This window comes from Bombus vancouverensis, chromosome 2 (assembly GCF_051014615.1).
Source record: "Bombus vancouverensis nearcticus chromosome 2, iyBomVanc1_principal, whole genome shotgun sequence".
Lineage (NCBI taxonomy): Eukaryota > Metazoa > Arthropoda > Insecta > Hymenoptera > Apidae > Bombus > Bombus vancouverensis.
In genome coordinates this window covers 19,670,482-19,688,862 of record NC_134912.1, presented here as the reverse complement: position 1 = coordinate 19,688,862, position 18,381 = coordinate 19,670,482, and the positions used below count along the sequence as shown (strand labels likewise).

The 18,381-nt window shown below is 36.9% G+C and overlaps 1 protein-coding gene across 7 annotated transcripts in view; it reads right to left on the bottom strand.

The window, feature by feature from the left end:
* Window positions 1-4: 4 nt before the first annotated feature.
* The window catches only part of LOC117157915 (uncharacterized), a 36,233-nt gene continuing 17,856 nt past the window's right edge, over window positions 5-18,381 (bottom strand). For all 7 annotated transcript variants that reach the window (XM_033336247.2, XM_076627810.1, XM_076627806.1 and 4 more), the window contains 7 exons: window positions 13,802-14,062; window positions 7,490-7,670; window positions 3,305-3,439; window positions 2,817-2,968; window positions 2,337-2,706; window positions 1,581-1,770; window positions 5-1,121 (listed from right to left, as the gene is read on the bottom strand). In XM_033336247.2, coding sequence (XP_033192138.1) covers window positions 964-1,121; window positions 1,581-1,770; window positions 2,337-2,706; window positions 2,817-2,968; window positions 3,305-3,439; window positions 7,490-7,670; window positions 13,802-14,062 — 1,447 coding nt within the window. In that variant the 3' untranslated portion in view covers window positions 5-963. The remainder of the gene's footprint in view (window positions 1,122-1,580; window positions 1,771-2,336; window positions 2,707-2,816; window positions 2,969-3,304; window positions 3,440-7,489; window positions 7,671-13,801; window positions 14,063-18,381) is intronic.

Here is an 18,381-nt window from a genome sequence, read left to right as displayed (position 1 = left end):
ATCGTTTCCTTCTGATACGTCGCATTTTATTTCGTGAACGTACAATTCCATTCATTTCATCGCTTAGAGTAACGTAGATCGAGTGAAAACTTGTATTACAAATGTCTGTTTCATTTTCTTCTTTTTAGGAATGTGCTTGAAACATGTTTAGTAATTTGTAATCTAACTATTTTATATTAATCGATGTAAATGTTTGAGTTAATAGTTCTTGAATAATTTGTTTTGTTTGTTCGAAGTGAAAAGAAAGTGTTACATAATGGTTACGTGTTTTTTAAATAATGAACATACTTTCGATTCGATACTACACTCTATCCGTAGTTGTATTGTCAGAAAAATTACAGGTATGTCTCGCTTCGTGATGTTTCTGAGGTAAACAGCGAAGGAACGATCAGTCTCTGACAATTTCTTTTTTATTAATACTATTTATCCGTAAGAAATTACATATCACTATCGTGTTACTCTTCGGTTCCTTGACAACCGGCTGTTTAACAAAAAATAATTTCTATTCCTTTACTTATCAAAATAGCAATGAAAGTACTAAAAGTACTTATGTCAAAAAAAAAAAAACTAGAAACTATCATCATACCAAATTAATATCTTCTTCCCCTATATAACAGTGAGATTGAAATATTCCTTTTAAAAAAGTGATATCAATGTCACAGTCTGCTTTTTCAAAACGGAAGCCGATCTTCAAAGATTAAACGCGTACATACACATCTTGTGGTCATCGTCGTTTAGGATTCAATATCATAACGCCATGTTATGTTACCGACGATTAATAAAACAGACGAGATGTTTCGATTTCGTGTAGTACGTGGAATGTTTTCATTTATTCTACGTGTATGCACATCTGTGTTGTTATATATACATATATTATGTGTATTGTCGCTATTCATGATTTTATAAATACATCGCTTAAATACAGTATCGACAAGTGTGGGCAGATTCGTCTAACGAACTAACCTAGTGGCTCTTCACAGGCTTCAACACGTTTTCCGTGAACTGACCAACGATATTACCTCTCGGATGGTAACACGCCACTATTACACAGGTTCCGTCCCTTTTAGCCATCGCTATACCCATTTCGACAGTCTTTTTCCAAACGATCTGTGTGAAATGACCTAAACAAAAAGAAATAGGTAATTATTAACAATCGTAATTTTGTCTTGTACATTTAATGTCTCGATTTATTATTATAAATTTTAAAAAATCGATAGAAAATGCAGCAATTTACGTTAAAAAGAATTGATCGTTGTCATTGAAACGGTAACAGAGGAGTACCATCAAAAAGTATAATTTCTTAAATTTTGTAAAGAATTTATTATCTCGCAAGAAATTAGCATATATCAATTTTGTTGCTAGATATAAAAATATTACAAATGAATAATTTATAAAATATGATACGCTTACTTTAGCAAAAATTGTCTTACAACGTTAACGATTAAACAGCAAGAAAATATACATTAGTACTATTTAGAAACTAGACAGCCTTCGTTGATCGATATTTTTAATAAATTACTTTTAGCAATATTATTGATGAAGATAATCGATAAATTAGCTTTTGTACGTTTGCTACGTACATGTGTTTAAGACCTTTGGTTCCGTTCCATACTTGTGATCCTTCCTCTCGGAATACCATTTGGAAACAACTTCTCGTGCTGGTACAATCAACTTCGGATCGGAACACTGCATCGAGTAGATATTCTCCCCGTACGGAGAAGTCGACTGGGGAATCAGCTTGTTCGTGTTCAGCAACGTGTTCGCCCACGCCTGAAGATAGAGGAAAAAATTCGTAATCGAGCGTTACTCTTGAGTCCATCCGTGCACGATCAATTGCAAACTAGCTAAGTCATGACCGCATGGAGTTCCAGACAAATTACAATTACGTAAATTAAAAGCATCATGAACGAACTGCTGATCCGTTGATAAAGTCTAGCACTACAAAGCAAAAAATATTATTTTTGCAATAGGACGTTTTAAAAATGAATCTTTTTATGAACAGATATCAAATTTAATAGTTAAAAATATAGCTAAAATACATTTAACGTTGCTAAAATGTTTCGTTGTTAAATACAAGTCAAAATCATGTTAAATCATAGAAAAAATATTACATTACAGTAGAATCTTGATTATCGAAACAACGATTAATGGAGAAATTGAAAATCTTCGCTTTATCATTTATAAATTTAACTATTTAAAAGTTTTTATTCTTATTTGATATTAACGTCAATAAAATAGTTCGAAGCTTATAAGCAACTTATGTTTACGAAGGATTATATCAAAATCAGAGTTCAACAATTACGATCAATCCAACAGAATAGAGTAAAAAGTGTTACCTTAGCAGCAGCGATTAATTCTACGCTTAACCTCATGTCTGGGACACGATGTCTCCTTCTGTATTCGTTGTGAACGACTAGAGCCTCTTGTTGCCACGCTTGTTCGTCTAACGTGTAATGTGATTTAGGATCTAAAAAGGTGATTTTTTTAGTAGGACTCGGACTTCCTGGAGGTAGGACGTTCTCCGTGAAGCTGCCCAAGAAATTTCCCGCTGGATTGTAATTACAAACGACGTAAACCTCGCCGTTTCGATTCCTGGCCATTCCAACGCCCAACTCGGTGCTGTCCTTCCACACGACTTGGGTGAAGTGGCCAGTTTTTAGGGTGGTGGGCTCCTTTCCGTACTGATGTTGCGCCTCTTCCGCATACCTGTGAATAAAATGTGTAATAAAATTAGAAAGGTGGACGCCACACATCGCTATCACGATTCTTACCATCAATTACATCGAGTTCATTGAACGTAAATTTCATATAGTTACCATTCGTTTACCGGCTCCTCGCCACCTACGATAGTCTTCGGGTTGGAACTCCACATACAGTACAAATTTTCACCGTAATCTATGTTTGCCCTGTGCTCTAACCTACCCCTAGCCGCCAGTATATTGGCCCAGTCCTGACTTGTTTTACATAACTGCAAACAAATAGAGGAAATATGAAATATAGAGTTGAACGGTTCTATGCTACAATTTTTATAAAATTTCAACTTTATAAAGAAAAAATTGTTAAAATATTCTACAAAGTATCATCATACTGTACTTGATATTGAAACGAAAGGGGGTGTATTAATATTCTTTTTAAACAACGAATCTTTAAGGAAATAATTAAATATACGATACGTTTTAATACGATAGAGAATATTTTTAAATACCGTAGGTTCTGCTGACGCAAGATTTAATTTATTCAGCTATATATATATATACATATACCAGCCGAGTTTATTTATCGATAAACATGAAGAGGAAATAACCTGTTTGTTGAGACGAAGAGGTGGTACTCCATGCCTAGCGCGATACAAATTGTGCGTCTCGATGCAAACGTTGATAAATTCCTTAGGAGGCCCCAATCTGCGCACAGATGGTTTACGTGTGTCAGTCTTTGATATCTACAACACACAGACAGAATACCGCGTGATAGACAAAGTTTGTGCGATATAAATAGGACAACAATATGAAACCTTTTAAAAATAAAATACACAGCAAATAAAATCAAGATTGCGTTCAGTCACGGAATATCAAATATTTTCTTCGATTTCAAGAGCTAGAGAGAAGTCTCCTCTATTATCGGGTTCGCGATGCTTTGGTACAGAATTAAAAAGAATAAGATATTTTAATTATATAACTAATTTGATCAGTAATATCAAATCGTTGTGCAAAATGTTTATTCCAGTTTGGTATTTACTCCAATTAATTCTGAGGTTATTGACCTCACGAAAATTATTTATATAACCGAAACTAATTTAATATTCCTTCTCGTAAAACATCGCGCCCTCTGATCGTCTCAAAGCAAACGCTCCTACGCTTTAATTTGCTGAAACAGCTATTGCAATTAGAGAATAGCAATACGATCGCAGTTTTATTATAGCCGTTTTCCTTGTACGTGCATATACAGGGTCTATAGAAAAGAAAACCTTCCCACATCGGTTATATTCATACTGAAAGTATTAATCCATCAGCATCGTTCCCTAATGGCGAGCAGTTAATAGCAAAACTCGAACAAAATTACAAAAGTACTAATTACGATTGCAAAAGCCAAAATGTCAATGTCTAAAAACAAAAAGATAATTTGTCAAAGTTCTATAATGAAATACTTCATTTTCGTGGAATTTGTCAAGGTTCTAAAGTCTAGATAAAAAGACGAAGTAATGACGAAAAATAATTATACGAAGCACATACCTGGAATTTCCTTCCATAGGCACAACATTAAACGACGTATCTAATAATCTAAATTAACTGAAAAGAGTTACAAATGAAAGATTACACTGATGCAACATTCGCTTAATCTCGTTAACGGCTTAACCCGGAGTTTCTATTAATCAAGCTGCACTTTATCTAAATTAAGATAAATCTATCTCATAAATAACACGACGAATCAACCTTTTGTCACACCCTGTATATGTGCACGCGTGCACGTTACGGTCAAAGCGAAATCACGCGATCGCGCGAATGCAGCCAGCAATAAAGACGGTGACGTCCCTAATAACCTAGATGCGGAATATCCAATGGGGAGTAGACTGACTGGCAGAAATGATTTCCCATCGTGCTATCGTAACGCGATCATTTCCAGCACACGACAGTCAGGAAGCAAGCTATCGTAAAATCGGCACGTCCTCCTCTATCGTTGGGGTTTCCGGTAGCGCGTTTCTCTTCGGATTAGCTTCGACTCCTCCGCAACTAACAAGTATAAGAAGAGACCCGGTAATCGATCTACGGATCTATGTAATTTTTCAAGTTGAAACGATTAAACGGAAAGATTTATATGATTAACAGCGGCATAGTAATTAATTTTATCGGTCGATAGCCGGAAGAAAAGCCAACTTCAGATATATTTTTGTCCAACATGCACTATCGACCGGTCGTTGCGTATTTTTAATTTCCGCGCAAATGTCACGCGACGCTTCGTTGGCCATTTGATTAATGCGGCCACGGATGCTGACAAGACAAATGGTGTAAATAGAAGTGCAACGAGACGTTGAAGATCGTCCTAGATTTTGATTCTGATTAGATTCTTCGTTATAACGATGCTGCGTAACGATATCGTGAATAAAACACTGATTTTGTGGGGAAAATGAATGAAAAATAAGGTAAATTCCATCACAGGTTCTCTACTATCCAACTATGGAAAATGGGAGTAATAGCAAAGACGTAGAACAAGTTTGTAGGTCTTGAATACTTGCGAATACTTTTCTACCTTGATTCGCTACAAACTTGCGATAAAATATAATATTTTGTTAAAACGTAGAAACGTAGTATTATCGTTTAAAATGTTAGCAATTGAAACTGTACGAATTTATGTAGACTCGCCGCGAATTAATTCTTCAACAAATACCACGCTCCTCTATAATTGCGCGATGCATCTGCCGATATTTTTTTTTTTTTTTATTTGGAAGTAGTTTACAATCAATTCTCATTGACAATTATAATTAAATTATTCTGGCGTGGTACTATAACACGAATAATAAGTGATTATCGTATGTTTGATTATCTAATGTTTAAATCTAGAAGGTAATGCTTTTTAGCCTGCGAATCTGATCCGTCGTGTCAAGTAATCGAATAACTAGTGGGTTTTGGTGGTTGTTAATTCTTATGTTATATCTGCCGATATGAGGCGAAAGTTCAAAAAGCTCCAAACTCTAATCTACTCTAATTAGATTAGTTTATTTTCCACCCTCCTTGTCTAACGCAATTATTCTATGCGGAAATGAGAAACCTCGTCCGAAATCAAGTAGTTGACGAGTCTCGAGAGAACTCAGCCCCCTGCCAATTTCCTATTTATACTCGTTTCTCTTCGATCTGCGCGCGAGTCATAGTAAACGAGAGCACAGTGTCCTCGCGTACAAGGAATAAATAGAAGATTAAATAGAACAAATAGAAGAACAGCGCGGATGGACGCAAAGTGTAAAAGCGAGCCGAGAAAAATCAACACAGCACGCGAACTCGACTCTCGAAGACGATTAGTCATCATTGCGAGAGTAACGATTTCCCGAGGCGTTATGCACAGCCGTTCACTAGACGTGTCTCTCGAAAAGGGAACGATCCTGAGTCATCGACAGATGCCAACGTACCCCGATGTCGCTCGCTCGTCTACACACGGAGTTAGGATTCACGTGATCGCGTGAACGCGTGACGATGATTTACTTCGCCGTTTAACCCTTCAAACGGTAACCGATTACGGTAACTCGTGCGTGTTTGTCTGTTCCTTTTCGTTTCGATTTTCACGCGTTTCGTCCACGTTGACGATGAATAATGAAAATGAAATCGCCGTTCGTTTTCTTCTTGACAAGGGATGATTTATATATCGATAGTTTGTGGATATGTTGCGGTAATTAGGGTTTAAGGAATGCAATTAATGGACTGGATGTAAATGTACTAATTTAAAAGTTAACGTCTGGGTTTATATACGTATATAAGTATGGAGAATTATGTATTACAAAAGAAAAGATAATTCTAGATCGATACCGTGTAAGCCTGAAAAACATCTCAGAAGGATAAAAAGATATTACGATGTTGCCCGAGGACTGATTTTATGTTTTTGTCGCAAGCTCGTAAAACGATAATAGGATAACCACGTCTCCCAACATCCTGCAGGGCACAGCCATTGAGACAATAACCAGATAGTGTCCCAAACCCAGAAGACAGTAACATGATAGGCGCTTTCTGACAGGCGCTGGGCGCAGGGGTGACAACCCCTCCATAGGACCCAAAACCTTGGTATATAAATCTTCCTAAAATCGGCACTCGACACAGTCTATTGTAACAGTTTGAACCATTATTCTGTCGTATTCTTATAATAAATTTTATGTAGACTATCATATCTGAAGTTCGAATGTCTCGCCTTACGTGCGAAACGTTCAAACTATCGCGAAATAATTCAAACGACGTGAGGAGACAACCGGTAATTTGTTAATTTCACGATTTCCTGTATCTACTACGTGACATTCTCGCTGTAACTCTTTTACCAGTACATAGGTAAGGTATGTCAGACATATGGGAATTTTTCCATTTGAGATACTTGCAAGAAGAATTTAATGCACTTTCAAATAAATGTTCAACTTTTACTTCGCATTTAAGTTTCTATACGGTAGAAATTCATTTATCTGAATCGAAGGACAAGCGGTTCATATAACTGGAATTTGTATAATAAGAGTTAATCGACTCTCTCCATTGTCTGTGATTTATCATAGAAAATGAAATTTGATTAAATTTATTTTCTGCGTATAACAAAGATATACTGTTTGATAGATGGAGCGAACAAACAGGAATTCGTTTAATTCGACGCTAACTAAAATTTTGTTTCACAAGCAGTTCCACTTCGAATGGAATTCCACCCTCGTATTTCAAAATCGTGTAACTTTCTCTCCTTCTTATATAACAGAAAATTCTTTAGAAGCAGAATTTCGATCGCAATACGATCGATCATGGAAAAATATATTTACCGGTGTCGACGAATATCTTGCAGAGTCGGGGGAGGCCGACGATGACCTGGCACTGCTGCAAGACATGCCGTCGCTTCCTAAACTACCGTGGAAACTGCCGTGCAAGGAATTCGACAGTGGCCCTGGAGACGCTGGCGACGCTGTCAAAGGAGATTTCGATCTCACCGAATCCGTCCTCGACCTGAAAATCAGTAAATCGATTATACGCTCGATGCAGAAGCACAGCGAGCCTTTCAGATTTGAGGCAGTGACACTCGCGGCTAGCGGTGCACAGATTTAGACAAGCAACTTCTATGAAAGGTTTCCTCGGAAACAACGGGTCTATGTTGCGTTGTGTCGCCGGCGTTTCAAGCTGTCGGCGATTTAGCTTCGACGTACGTCGAATCTCAATGGAGTCGATCAAAAAGCAGTGTGATTGAACCGTTTGTATTCGTAGCAGCGTACAAGTCAGCTGTGCATTGAAAGGAGCTTTGATTGGATATATTTAAAGAACCATTCTTTTCGGGGTACAAGCTAATCGGAGTGAGAAATTGATTGTTTGAATTTCACGAGAATTCCGATAATCGAGTATGCATACGTGTTGTATGGTAAATACGAAGACAATAATTTAAAGAACGACCATGACTGATATAGGAAAAAATTGAATATATACGGGGTTGTAGAATTCACGAATCAACTTTGTTTATCACGTCAACTTCTAATTCTAAATTTTATCTGTAGATTATGCTACGTTTATATTGACCTGTCTAGATTAGAAATTTTATTTATAATATATCTGGAATTGAAGATACTCGTACGATGCAGTTTCGAAAATTCTTCGCTAGAGTGTGGTGGTAGTAAGATCGTTTTCTTGGAAACGAGTGGACTGAAGTTGAAAGATGGATGAACAAGAAAAAGAAACTCGGTTCCAGCTATTAATCCATGAATCATACATTTTTGTTATTTTTATATCACCCGACTCGACAAACACTTAAAGCGAAAAGCATGGCAAGCAATTCTGCAGATTCGTAGGCAAACATTTTCTCAAAATACCATCTTTCCCAAAGGCTTAAATGGAAAGTTCGCTAAGTCGCTTAATCGTTTGAAATTATTCGATTCCCGCAACGAATGTTTAGTCTTCGGTGTCCTGCTATTTCTCTGCTTAATCCGCTTTCGCCTTTCCAATTATTCGTCACAAGTTTCGCTACGTGCTGAGGATCCTTGTCTGTTTTTCTTAAAGCGTTCACACTGCCTGCAACATATGCGCGACACGTCTTTTGATAGTTCGTTGGAATTCCATCGTCGAACGAATCACAGATTCACGTGGATTTAACACATGCCCGATAAACTCTCCAATTTCGTTGCGTTTATCGGAATTTTACCAGCTGTTTGTCAAATCTTCAGTTCCGTGTATCAGGCCCGTTAAATCTCTTCTTAAAATCAAATCATTCTCCGAATTTATTAAAGTTGTAGCTTCGAAAGGAATGGTTCTTAAGAAATGAATGGATTACAAATAGATCGATACAGGACATATCTAAATTAATTGAAGCAACAGGATCAAAATACCCAGGTGCCATTACTATAATCGGACGATTTAAACAATTCGCCAATTTACTCTCCTAAAACATTCTCTTAAATGCTAAAACATTCTTTATTTACTTTGTTAAAACATTCCCTTAAAGATGCCAGCGGAATTCTCAACTTCAACAGCTCCTTAAAGGATACAAGCAAAAAGAGCTAACGGCGGGGAACGTGTTAAATTAGCGTCCGCTTCTCTTCAGCCTCGTTTCTCGTTCATCGAGACGCTGAATCAAACGAAATTAAACAAGTGTAAGCAGCGTTAAAGCCGGCGCCGTACAATTTCGCCCGGAACTCGACGATCCATCCGAGTTCCGTCGACGGATCTGCGAACAGAAGCCTTTTGTGTCTCGCGTGGCCAAAAGCTGAAAGGTCGAGAAAAGCGTGCGCGAAACTGCCGGCGATCTCCCTCTGTGCGTCGTCAGAAAGGAAAAATCGTTGCGGCACATGCAAAACGCGAGCCGAAGCGGTCGAACAAGAAGATCGTTTAAACGTGCTTCGTGAAATTGTACGAGTGCCTCTAATCTATTTCTAGTGTATGTTCCACTGTGGGCTGAATACTGTGATGCCGGCAGGATATAGCATCGTTAACGAGTCTCTTTGTCCATTTATGCGTCTATTATCACGAAAATATAACGTTACGTGTGAATCTGTCGCAAGTATCTGCTAACAATTTATTCCACAATTGCTTTCCCGACGCGTCGTTTGCAAATGCGCGTGAAATTTATGGTCGGCGCCTCATACCGCGTCATTTTAACGAATAGCATCGTCTAGAATACTCTAGAGCGAGATAAACGACCCAACAAAAGCAAACGACCAAGGATTATCCCTGGTAATTGTATCTGACATGGAACTGGCTTTGTTCGCCAATCGTTCGTCGACGCGATGAATTTACGCGAGACGAGTCTCGTACGAAGAATCATGAAATTCTTGGTGGGTTTAGTATTATACCGAGGAATTAAATGAAAGATCCTAAGCGACTTTAGTGGTTCTCATATTTCGATTCTGAGAAAATATCCAAGCAATGTTTAATATCATACATAGAAATATAATCTAACAATCTAACTATTTGGCGATAGATAATAATACTTAAAAAAAATAGACATTGTAAAATTGAAGATCTGTCTTTAATGTACTCAAGAAGTGATTCATACGTTAAGACATATATGTTCATGAAAAACTTTTAACGAGTATCTATCGTGTCTGCGATGCTTCTAATTCTCTTTTATTGCTCGTCAGTGGATCTAAATGCGAACGGCTATTCGATTGGGAAAATAATTGTTACGTTTGTTTAATAATTGCAGATGCATCGATATAGCGTTAACAAGGACTTCATAGATAACCTTTAAAAATTATGCCAGAATACTTGTAATAATTTATCAAAATGTCAGACATGCTGCCTCAGACATCGCCTAAAATTTCAAAAAGTTCCGCACAATATACACAATATATTCATAAAAATTCCTTACGATAAATAATCAAATATTTCCGCCAGTTGTTTCCCATCTGAAAATGCGACTCTATTCTTCGATAATCAATCGCAACCAACATCATCGCCACGCAGGCATTACAAACTCAATGCGCTAAACTCAATTAAACCCGGCGAAGCGTCCAAATACGTCGCGACAGTGAATGACTCCTCCATTGAAAATGGAGATCGTAGCGAGGCACGACATTTTCAACGTGACCGTCGTAGCCATCGTTGCTCCTTTTGTCAGGCAACAGCTCAGCGTATTTACAGTATCAGCATTCAGGCGGTGAAGTAACGACGAAGAAGCCGAGAGAAAGCGGCGTGGGACACCAAGAACGTCGTGGAACACGCGAGATGCCACGGCAAGAATTACGCGCGCACCGCGACCGTTTCAGGTTCACGCGAGCGCGCGCGCTTCCATACGCCGTCGTCCGCGCGTGCACGCTTTTACTTCCTTCTTCCTACGAGTCTCCTCGACCACGGCCACGGTCGCCACTCGCCACCAGAAGAAACGTTCCCCCGTCCTTTCTCGCGTCCCGCTGCTTCTCGCGCGTCGACAACGATTTATTAACCCTCGCGAACGTTCGAGCGCGAACTTTCAGGGGAAACGGTGAACGCACGGATGGAAAGGGCATTGTTCTTCGCGAACGTAAATTTGGAAAGTTGGACAGCCGGACTTTTGCACGCACGAGAATCTTGCTTTTGATTCCCTGCTGCAGTGCTCGAGATGATCTCGTTTAAGAATCGTCGAAAACTTTCACCGGTTACTTTTAAAGATATCTCGTTCGATGGAATCATAGGAATTTTTTGGTGTTTTAAGTATCGCAGACGAAAGAATGGGAATTGAGTTGCGCGAGTGTTGAGCTTCGTGCGATTACACCGTGATGCTATCGGTTTCAATTGCCTTTCTATTTTACGTTCACCTGGTAGGTTTAGCTTCTTCTATGCGTGCGGTAATTCTTCGTGATCAATGTTATTGCATTTGATTTTCTTCGAGTAAATGTTTTATTCGAGGATTTTTTTTTATTTACACGTTTTACACTCGATAAAATACCAACGACAATTGTCAATATTTCTTTCAATTTCGTGCACTAAATGGACTTTCTCTCGGCTTCGTATTCGTCGACTATGTCATTACTATTAAACACTAAGGCCATTCACCGAACCTAACGAAGCCCTGAAAGGTACAAACGGTGGATTCTCCTTCTCTCTTTCTCTCGTCTTTTTCTTCCCTTGCGCCATCGAATCGTCGAGTACTCTCGTTCACGCGCTGCTCGGCTTCGTTAGAATCGGCGTTTGGCATGGCTACAAGTCTGCACACCATAGGTGAATACCTTTCGGGCGACAACTGGTCGACAAAGCCGACCACCTTCTTTTTCGTTCCGTTAACGCTGAGCGAGGGCATACTACAAGGAGGGGTAACGATTTACGATATACACAAGCCGGACATCCTTTGACTTTTACTTAGAATTACTATACATCGTTCAAGATGTCCCGAGTGAAATTAACGCGGAAAACGCATCTAACCGCGAATCAATTAGCGTAGGGGTCGTGTTTCCAGCAAAATTACTTATTCACGCGAGATCCATGTCACCTAACAGCTGGAATTCAACGGTGAAACGTCGACTATTCTGGCTCTTTTGAGAGATTAATTGCTTGCGCGAATGGCTTTCGAAGTTTACATCGAGTGGATGATTAAATGGAAAATGAATTAAATCGACGAAGTTAAATTATAAAACCAAATCTGCTCGATAATCGCATGTTCGCGAAATTGTACGATTACGTCAATAAAGGTCAGCTAAATTAAACGTCTGATTTAATCATCGATTGTTTTAAAACAAAAGAGTTATTTTCGACGTTTAAAAACTTATTTCCTTCTTATTCCTTTCGAATCTGAGAACAAACGCTATACTGAACATAAAAAAATGATACGTTTTAATAAGATGGACTTTATTAGCAGTTCTCGAGAAAAGAACCGAATAAAAGTTGTTCTTAAAAAAGGAATAACGAAATTCGTATAGGAAAATCGAAATGCATACTATACAAATATTTACTCGTGTTTCTCCCGTAGCAGACATGGTGCAAAATCAACAGACATCATAAGTAAACGAATGTCTATCCCTTATCCGAATCCCAGTGATATAATATTACGTATTTTAAGGTTTTTCTCTCGGGACATCTTGTTCTAATATGTACACGTGTAAGTACCTATGTATGTATGTATATTTACACGTATAAGGAAACCTGTACCATAACAAAGAAAAAAAATTGATAAGTTCTGATCTGTCTCAAATCAGATATTTATGTGTGTTTGAAGACCGTAAGGGCAAACTTTATTACAAATAATGCACTTTTTCACTAATAGTTTATAATTACACTACACAGAAAAATGTATTGAATGAGCTGACGGTCATAAAATTGTATAAATTGTACTAAATTTACTATGATTTATACAAATTATTTCCTGATTAACGAGCATAAATACGTGAATGAAATTCGTACACTAAAGAGGTATTCGAATACTCGTATGTATTAGTAAGATATACATCTTTACAGTTATTACGTTACAGTTATTACGTTCGAGTATCTTTTTATAAATGCATTAAAAGCTTAATTTCATTGAACTTTACAATTATTTCATTCCATATTTATCTCATATCAAACTACACACGCTAATAACGAAATTTATCGACTAACAAAAATTCACTTGTAAAACTGATTCTCTACTCGTTTCGAACAAAGTAAATATATATTACGAATATATTCTAAACTCCGAATTCCCAACATATGGTTCGTGGCCCTCGCAATTAGTTTTAAAAATATTTGTAGCGCTTAGATATTTTAATATGTCTACTTTGTCGTAGTAAGCCAAAATGAATTGTCATATTTGATTAAAAAAAAAATTGAGGAAAGATTATTTAGTTGTTGTAAAAGAGAGTCAGGAGCCAAAATTGTTAGGAAACACGGCTCTAAATTTGTTAACTGTTAAAAAAAGGAAACGTACATCTATAAAAAAGGATAAATACATAAACTACTTTTGCATTTCTGAAGTTTTACCCAGAAACAAGCGATACGTTCAACGCGGCATTTCTAAGAGCCGTGAACCGGTTCTCGTTGTATCAACAACGCTGTTGCAAATACGTTACCTAGAAGGAAGCACATTACCGAAACGAAATTTCTTCGCATACACGCATCGAACATATCGCTTCATTCACGTTCCAGGAAGTCTGGTTTCTCCCGGTTTTCCCTTTCAGTCAATATAATTAAGAAAAAATGACGCATACCTGTTCGACTTTGGCGTAACGATGTCTCTAGTCTCGGACGTGTATTTTCTTTCAGCACGACCGCCGTTGAAAAGCTCGACGGTTTCCCTGGTAACCGTTTCCAGGAGAGGTTCTCCACCCCGTCTACCCTTACTGAAGGTCCTTTGATCCGTTTTACGGACCATAACCACCCTCGACAGAGGTTGATTGAATTCATGGCCGTGCATCGTTGGCGGAATCATCGCTAACGACTGAGAGAGGGGTCCTCCGATTCGCGGGGACCTGAAACAGATTATTCGAGATTGCAGAGTGAGGGGATTTGCATCGAATGCTCCCTGTTTAAAATTAAAATGCTTTTCATGCTACGATTAACTCGACGTCCGCAACTTTTTCTCTTAATGAATTTTTTATGAAATACGATTCTGTTCAAAGACGCATGCTGAGAATCTGTTACTTTGTAAATTCTTTCCTCGTTCGTCCGAATAAATAGCAATGTGGTGAAATTTTAGTATTTGTATTCATAAAAGACAAGATGAAATTTTGTCCAACTAATATAAATGATAATATTGAATTGTTCGAAAGATTCGTAAACGAAATTTAAGAAAAATTTAAACGTGGTATATTTTTATAAACAATTTATACGCTATTCCTTTTGTAATAACTTTTGGCTATTTATAATGGGACGGATGGAGTTCGAGTGATATAGAACAATATTGGCATATTCATTATTGATACATTGTCTTTGTTGTTTTGATTTGATTTGATACACTAAAAAACATCTTTTCTATTGATTAATCTTGCACTTCTTTTCTTAATTATTCTATACATACAATAATTAATAAGTAGCATTTATCAGAATTTAACATTCCGTTACTTCGCACGAGTTTATAATAAATGATTATTTTCCAATCTTGGAAACGTTATGTACTTTCCGAATAACCTAATAACATGTACAAACGAAAACGATTGTTATTATAATATTTGATAGACCGTGAATACCTACTTACGCATTTATGGAAGACTTAAAAGTATAAAAATTTACAGACTGCGCCTAATATGAAAGAATATATAAAATATTGAAAACAAAAATAAAGTACTCGTGATAATATTTCATAAGTGAAATAAAAATGTTTATTTGGATTCAATTTCTTTAGTTATATCTATTCATTAACATCTGCAGTCTATTCATAAGATGCTCTCGTGTTCCAAAGTTTGCAAATTAAACATTTTTATGTTGTGCTATTCTCATTAATGTATAATAAAGCAAATTTGTCATCTACATTTGAAACCTATTAGCATAGCGGGCAATAAACCGAGACCCTAATTCAACTTCTTAGCGTTACAGTGTGAAAACAAACGCTTTGGGAAGCAGTTTAGAGAATCGTGACGATCGTATTTTACAAAATCACGTTATGGAACGGTTAGAAAATAAAATTATGGTAAGAATTTAACGGTGTTGAAGTAATAAATTACACGATGTTCTTTTCTTATAAGAATTTTTTCTCCTCGTGGGAACGTCATAAGTTTTCCAATCCCATACGAAAAACATATACGCGCATATTTACGATACTTGTAATGCCTACTCTGCTTTGCGTGACTTGTTAACGAGGTAAATATATTTATAACGAGTCGTGAATTGCAGTTATCGTACTTACAAGCACTTTTAAGACAGCAGACAGAATATATTTACTCGAATAACTATATTTCCTTGGAAAAATCGCAGCAAAAATAAAAATATTTTAGAATATCTATGTAACGTTACTCTGTCAATTTAGGATCATTGTATCGGATAACTTATCTTGATCCCTTATTTTCTAGACGTAAATCGCAATGATAAAATCAATGATAAAGCGCCTGTAGGCGTCAGCTATAACGGCATTAAAGAGAAGAATCATCGTAATGCAATTTAATTAAATCAATCGCTAAGTAGAGCGATAATATGACAAATGATATCTGACAAACGGTGTACGTTTTAGAATCAAAGATATAGTTTTCCTACATGTAATCCTTACACATTGAAGGTACGTACACATATTCTTACTTTATATGGCAATCTCCGTACTATATTATAATTTACTTTGGTATAATTACAGACTAATTAGCAAATATTTCCTATCTTGAAAACAATAGAAATTTGATCTATTTTTGAGATACTTCAGATATCTTTATTATTACCTAGACTTGCTTATTATTCTATCAAAGTGTATAAACAATTTAATTTTTTTTATAAACTTTATTATCACATTCCTGATAGACAAACATAATTAATGTATATAAATAAATTATTCGACTTTTATGACAATAGTGACACATTTTCTACAAGCTAAAAGTTAAAACAATAGAAATATCGTAACGTGTTTAATATAAGAAATAATTTAGAAATTTCCAACTCTATAATTTAATTGATTATAATGTTGTTTCCTGAATCGTTGAAATTATACTACTTGTTAGTTACACGTCGATTTTTTTAAATGCATACGACAAACTTTCGTTTCCCTTTCGAATCAAATTTACATTTCATATTTACACTTCCAATACAGATCTGTCAAACATTTCAATTCATACAACAAACTTTCATTTTCCCTTTCGAACTAAATTTATAATTACCGAACATACAATAATAGCATTCAGCTGAATTTCACTTTCATCGGGGTTCGTACGATTCTTAACTCTTCAAACAATCTTCGGGGCTACGAATTATTGTTGCAAGAATTGCTATAACGGGAAATATGTTTTTGTGCGTGCCGAGGGAAGGTAGATACATCTAATTACGACGAATGTGGTAATAACATCTCTTGGTCTATGAGCTCGGTATTCATAGCGATGAGTGAACAACCTAACACTATCGTGCAACGTATAATGAAGCACATAGAACGAAGACCTGCAATTGTTCATAATTTAGTCGCTCGTTGACACTATTTATGATTACGGTAGGTATCATCGCCTGCTTCAAACATTGACGAATTTTTCCAAAAAAGATTTGAAGATACGTGTTTGTATATGCATACTAAGACTTCAAAAAACAAGAAATCAAATCTCAGTTACCATTTCATATAAAAAGTGCAGTGAATGTCGCTATTAATCTTTTAGAAAAAAAAAAAAATGTCGTGTCACTTTACCTGTGTCACCCTGTGTACAGGATGTAAATAAAATGAGTGGCTACACTTTGTTATCGTATTCTTTCTAAGGACGGGAAAAAAATTCTGATCGCAGAACCGGAACCTTTTTCTTTCCAGGATATAAAAACTCTTTGTTTACATTAGGATTTACATAATAACAGTGGCTATTATTGTCGAACTGATTTACTACGACGTACATACGTAACTTCAATGTCAGATCGACTCGTTACTATACCAATTCTTCTGATTCTACATATAGCAATTATTCTTCTAAAGTTTCAATATAAACAACAAGCGTCTCGATCTCAACGACAAAGAGGAAAAAATCATGACAAATTAAAAACCTCAATAAGAAAAGAAGTCACTTGCATGTATGCCTTTTCGTAGCAGTTTACAGTGAACAAAATCTCTATTCATACAACAGAAAAATAACAAGGATATTATTTATTATTGTTTCTCATTGCTAGTATAAATCCGTAGACGAGATATCTCGTGTCTTAATGAAAATATACACCGGATATATCCTAACATCACACGAATGATATTACTTCCAACACATCTTCCGTACGTAATAAAAAGCGTTAAAATGCACATCGCGCTCTCGTCGCCTTAAATTTCTGTTAATTTGTTCGTTCGCGTGCTCCAACGCATAAATTTCAACGCTTGACCAATTGACCAATTTTAACACCTTGCTGTATTATTTTGAATATCACCCTAGCTTGTTCACCCTAATACAGTATGTGGGATGTATCCGCAATAATTTGGAATTCCCTTTCGAGGGAAATCGCTTGCAACCCGAAATTATCCACTCGATTAAGCCGGTTGCTTGCCGGGACCTCGTTACTCTTAAAACTACGCCCGCTGACTCCTCGTTAACCTCGTCGTTAACGCGTAGTCAGATTCTCGTTCCGCGGGCAATTAAGGCTGAATTTCTCTGAACGTCTAATCAACGGAGGGGCGAGTATAGTGGGTGTCTCTAGCATCGCAATTTCTTGCGGATCTACTCTTATACTCGAGGGACCGTTTCGCACGCCGAAGAAGACGCTTGACAATGATTTTTACGATCGCAGCACGATACGGGGTCGTGCTCGGAACGGTGAAATTGCGAATCAGCGATTGGAAACGGCCGATTGATATGTTCGGCTCCGATGCACTCGCCAGAGGAAAAAGTAAAGCTCGTCGATCGTAAATCATTTGAAAGTGTTACTGGGCTTTCTTCGGTGAAGCAAGAGCTTAATCCGAATCTGGATCAAAACTTGAACGTGGCTCGCGTGAAATGACAATGATACCAGTTAATAGTTTATTATGGCGAATGGTGTTACAAGCGTGTAGGTTCTTTAAAAGAGATATGTACATGTATATAGGGTGTTTCCTTTATATTGGATATCTTACGATCAGTTACTTTTGCCGTTGTAAAAAATTGTGTCAGGGTGATAGTTAATTGGCTCGGATGAACGAACATTGTGGTTCGCGACTTGTACT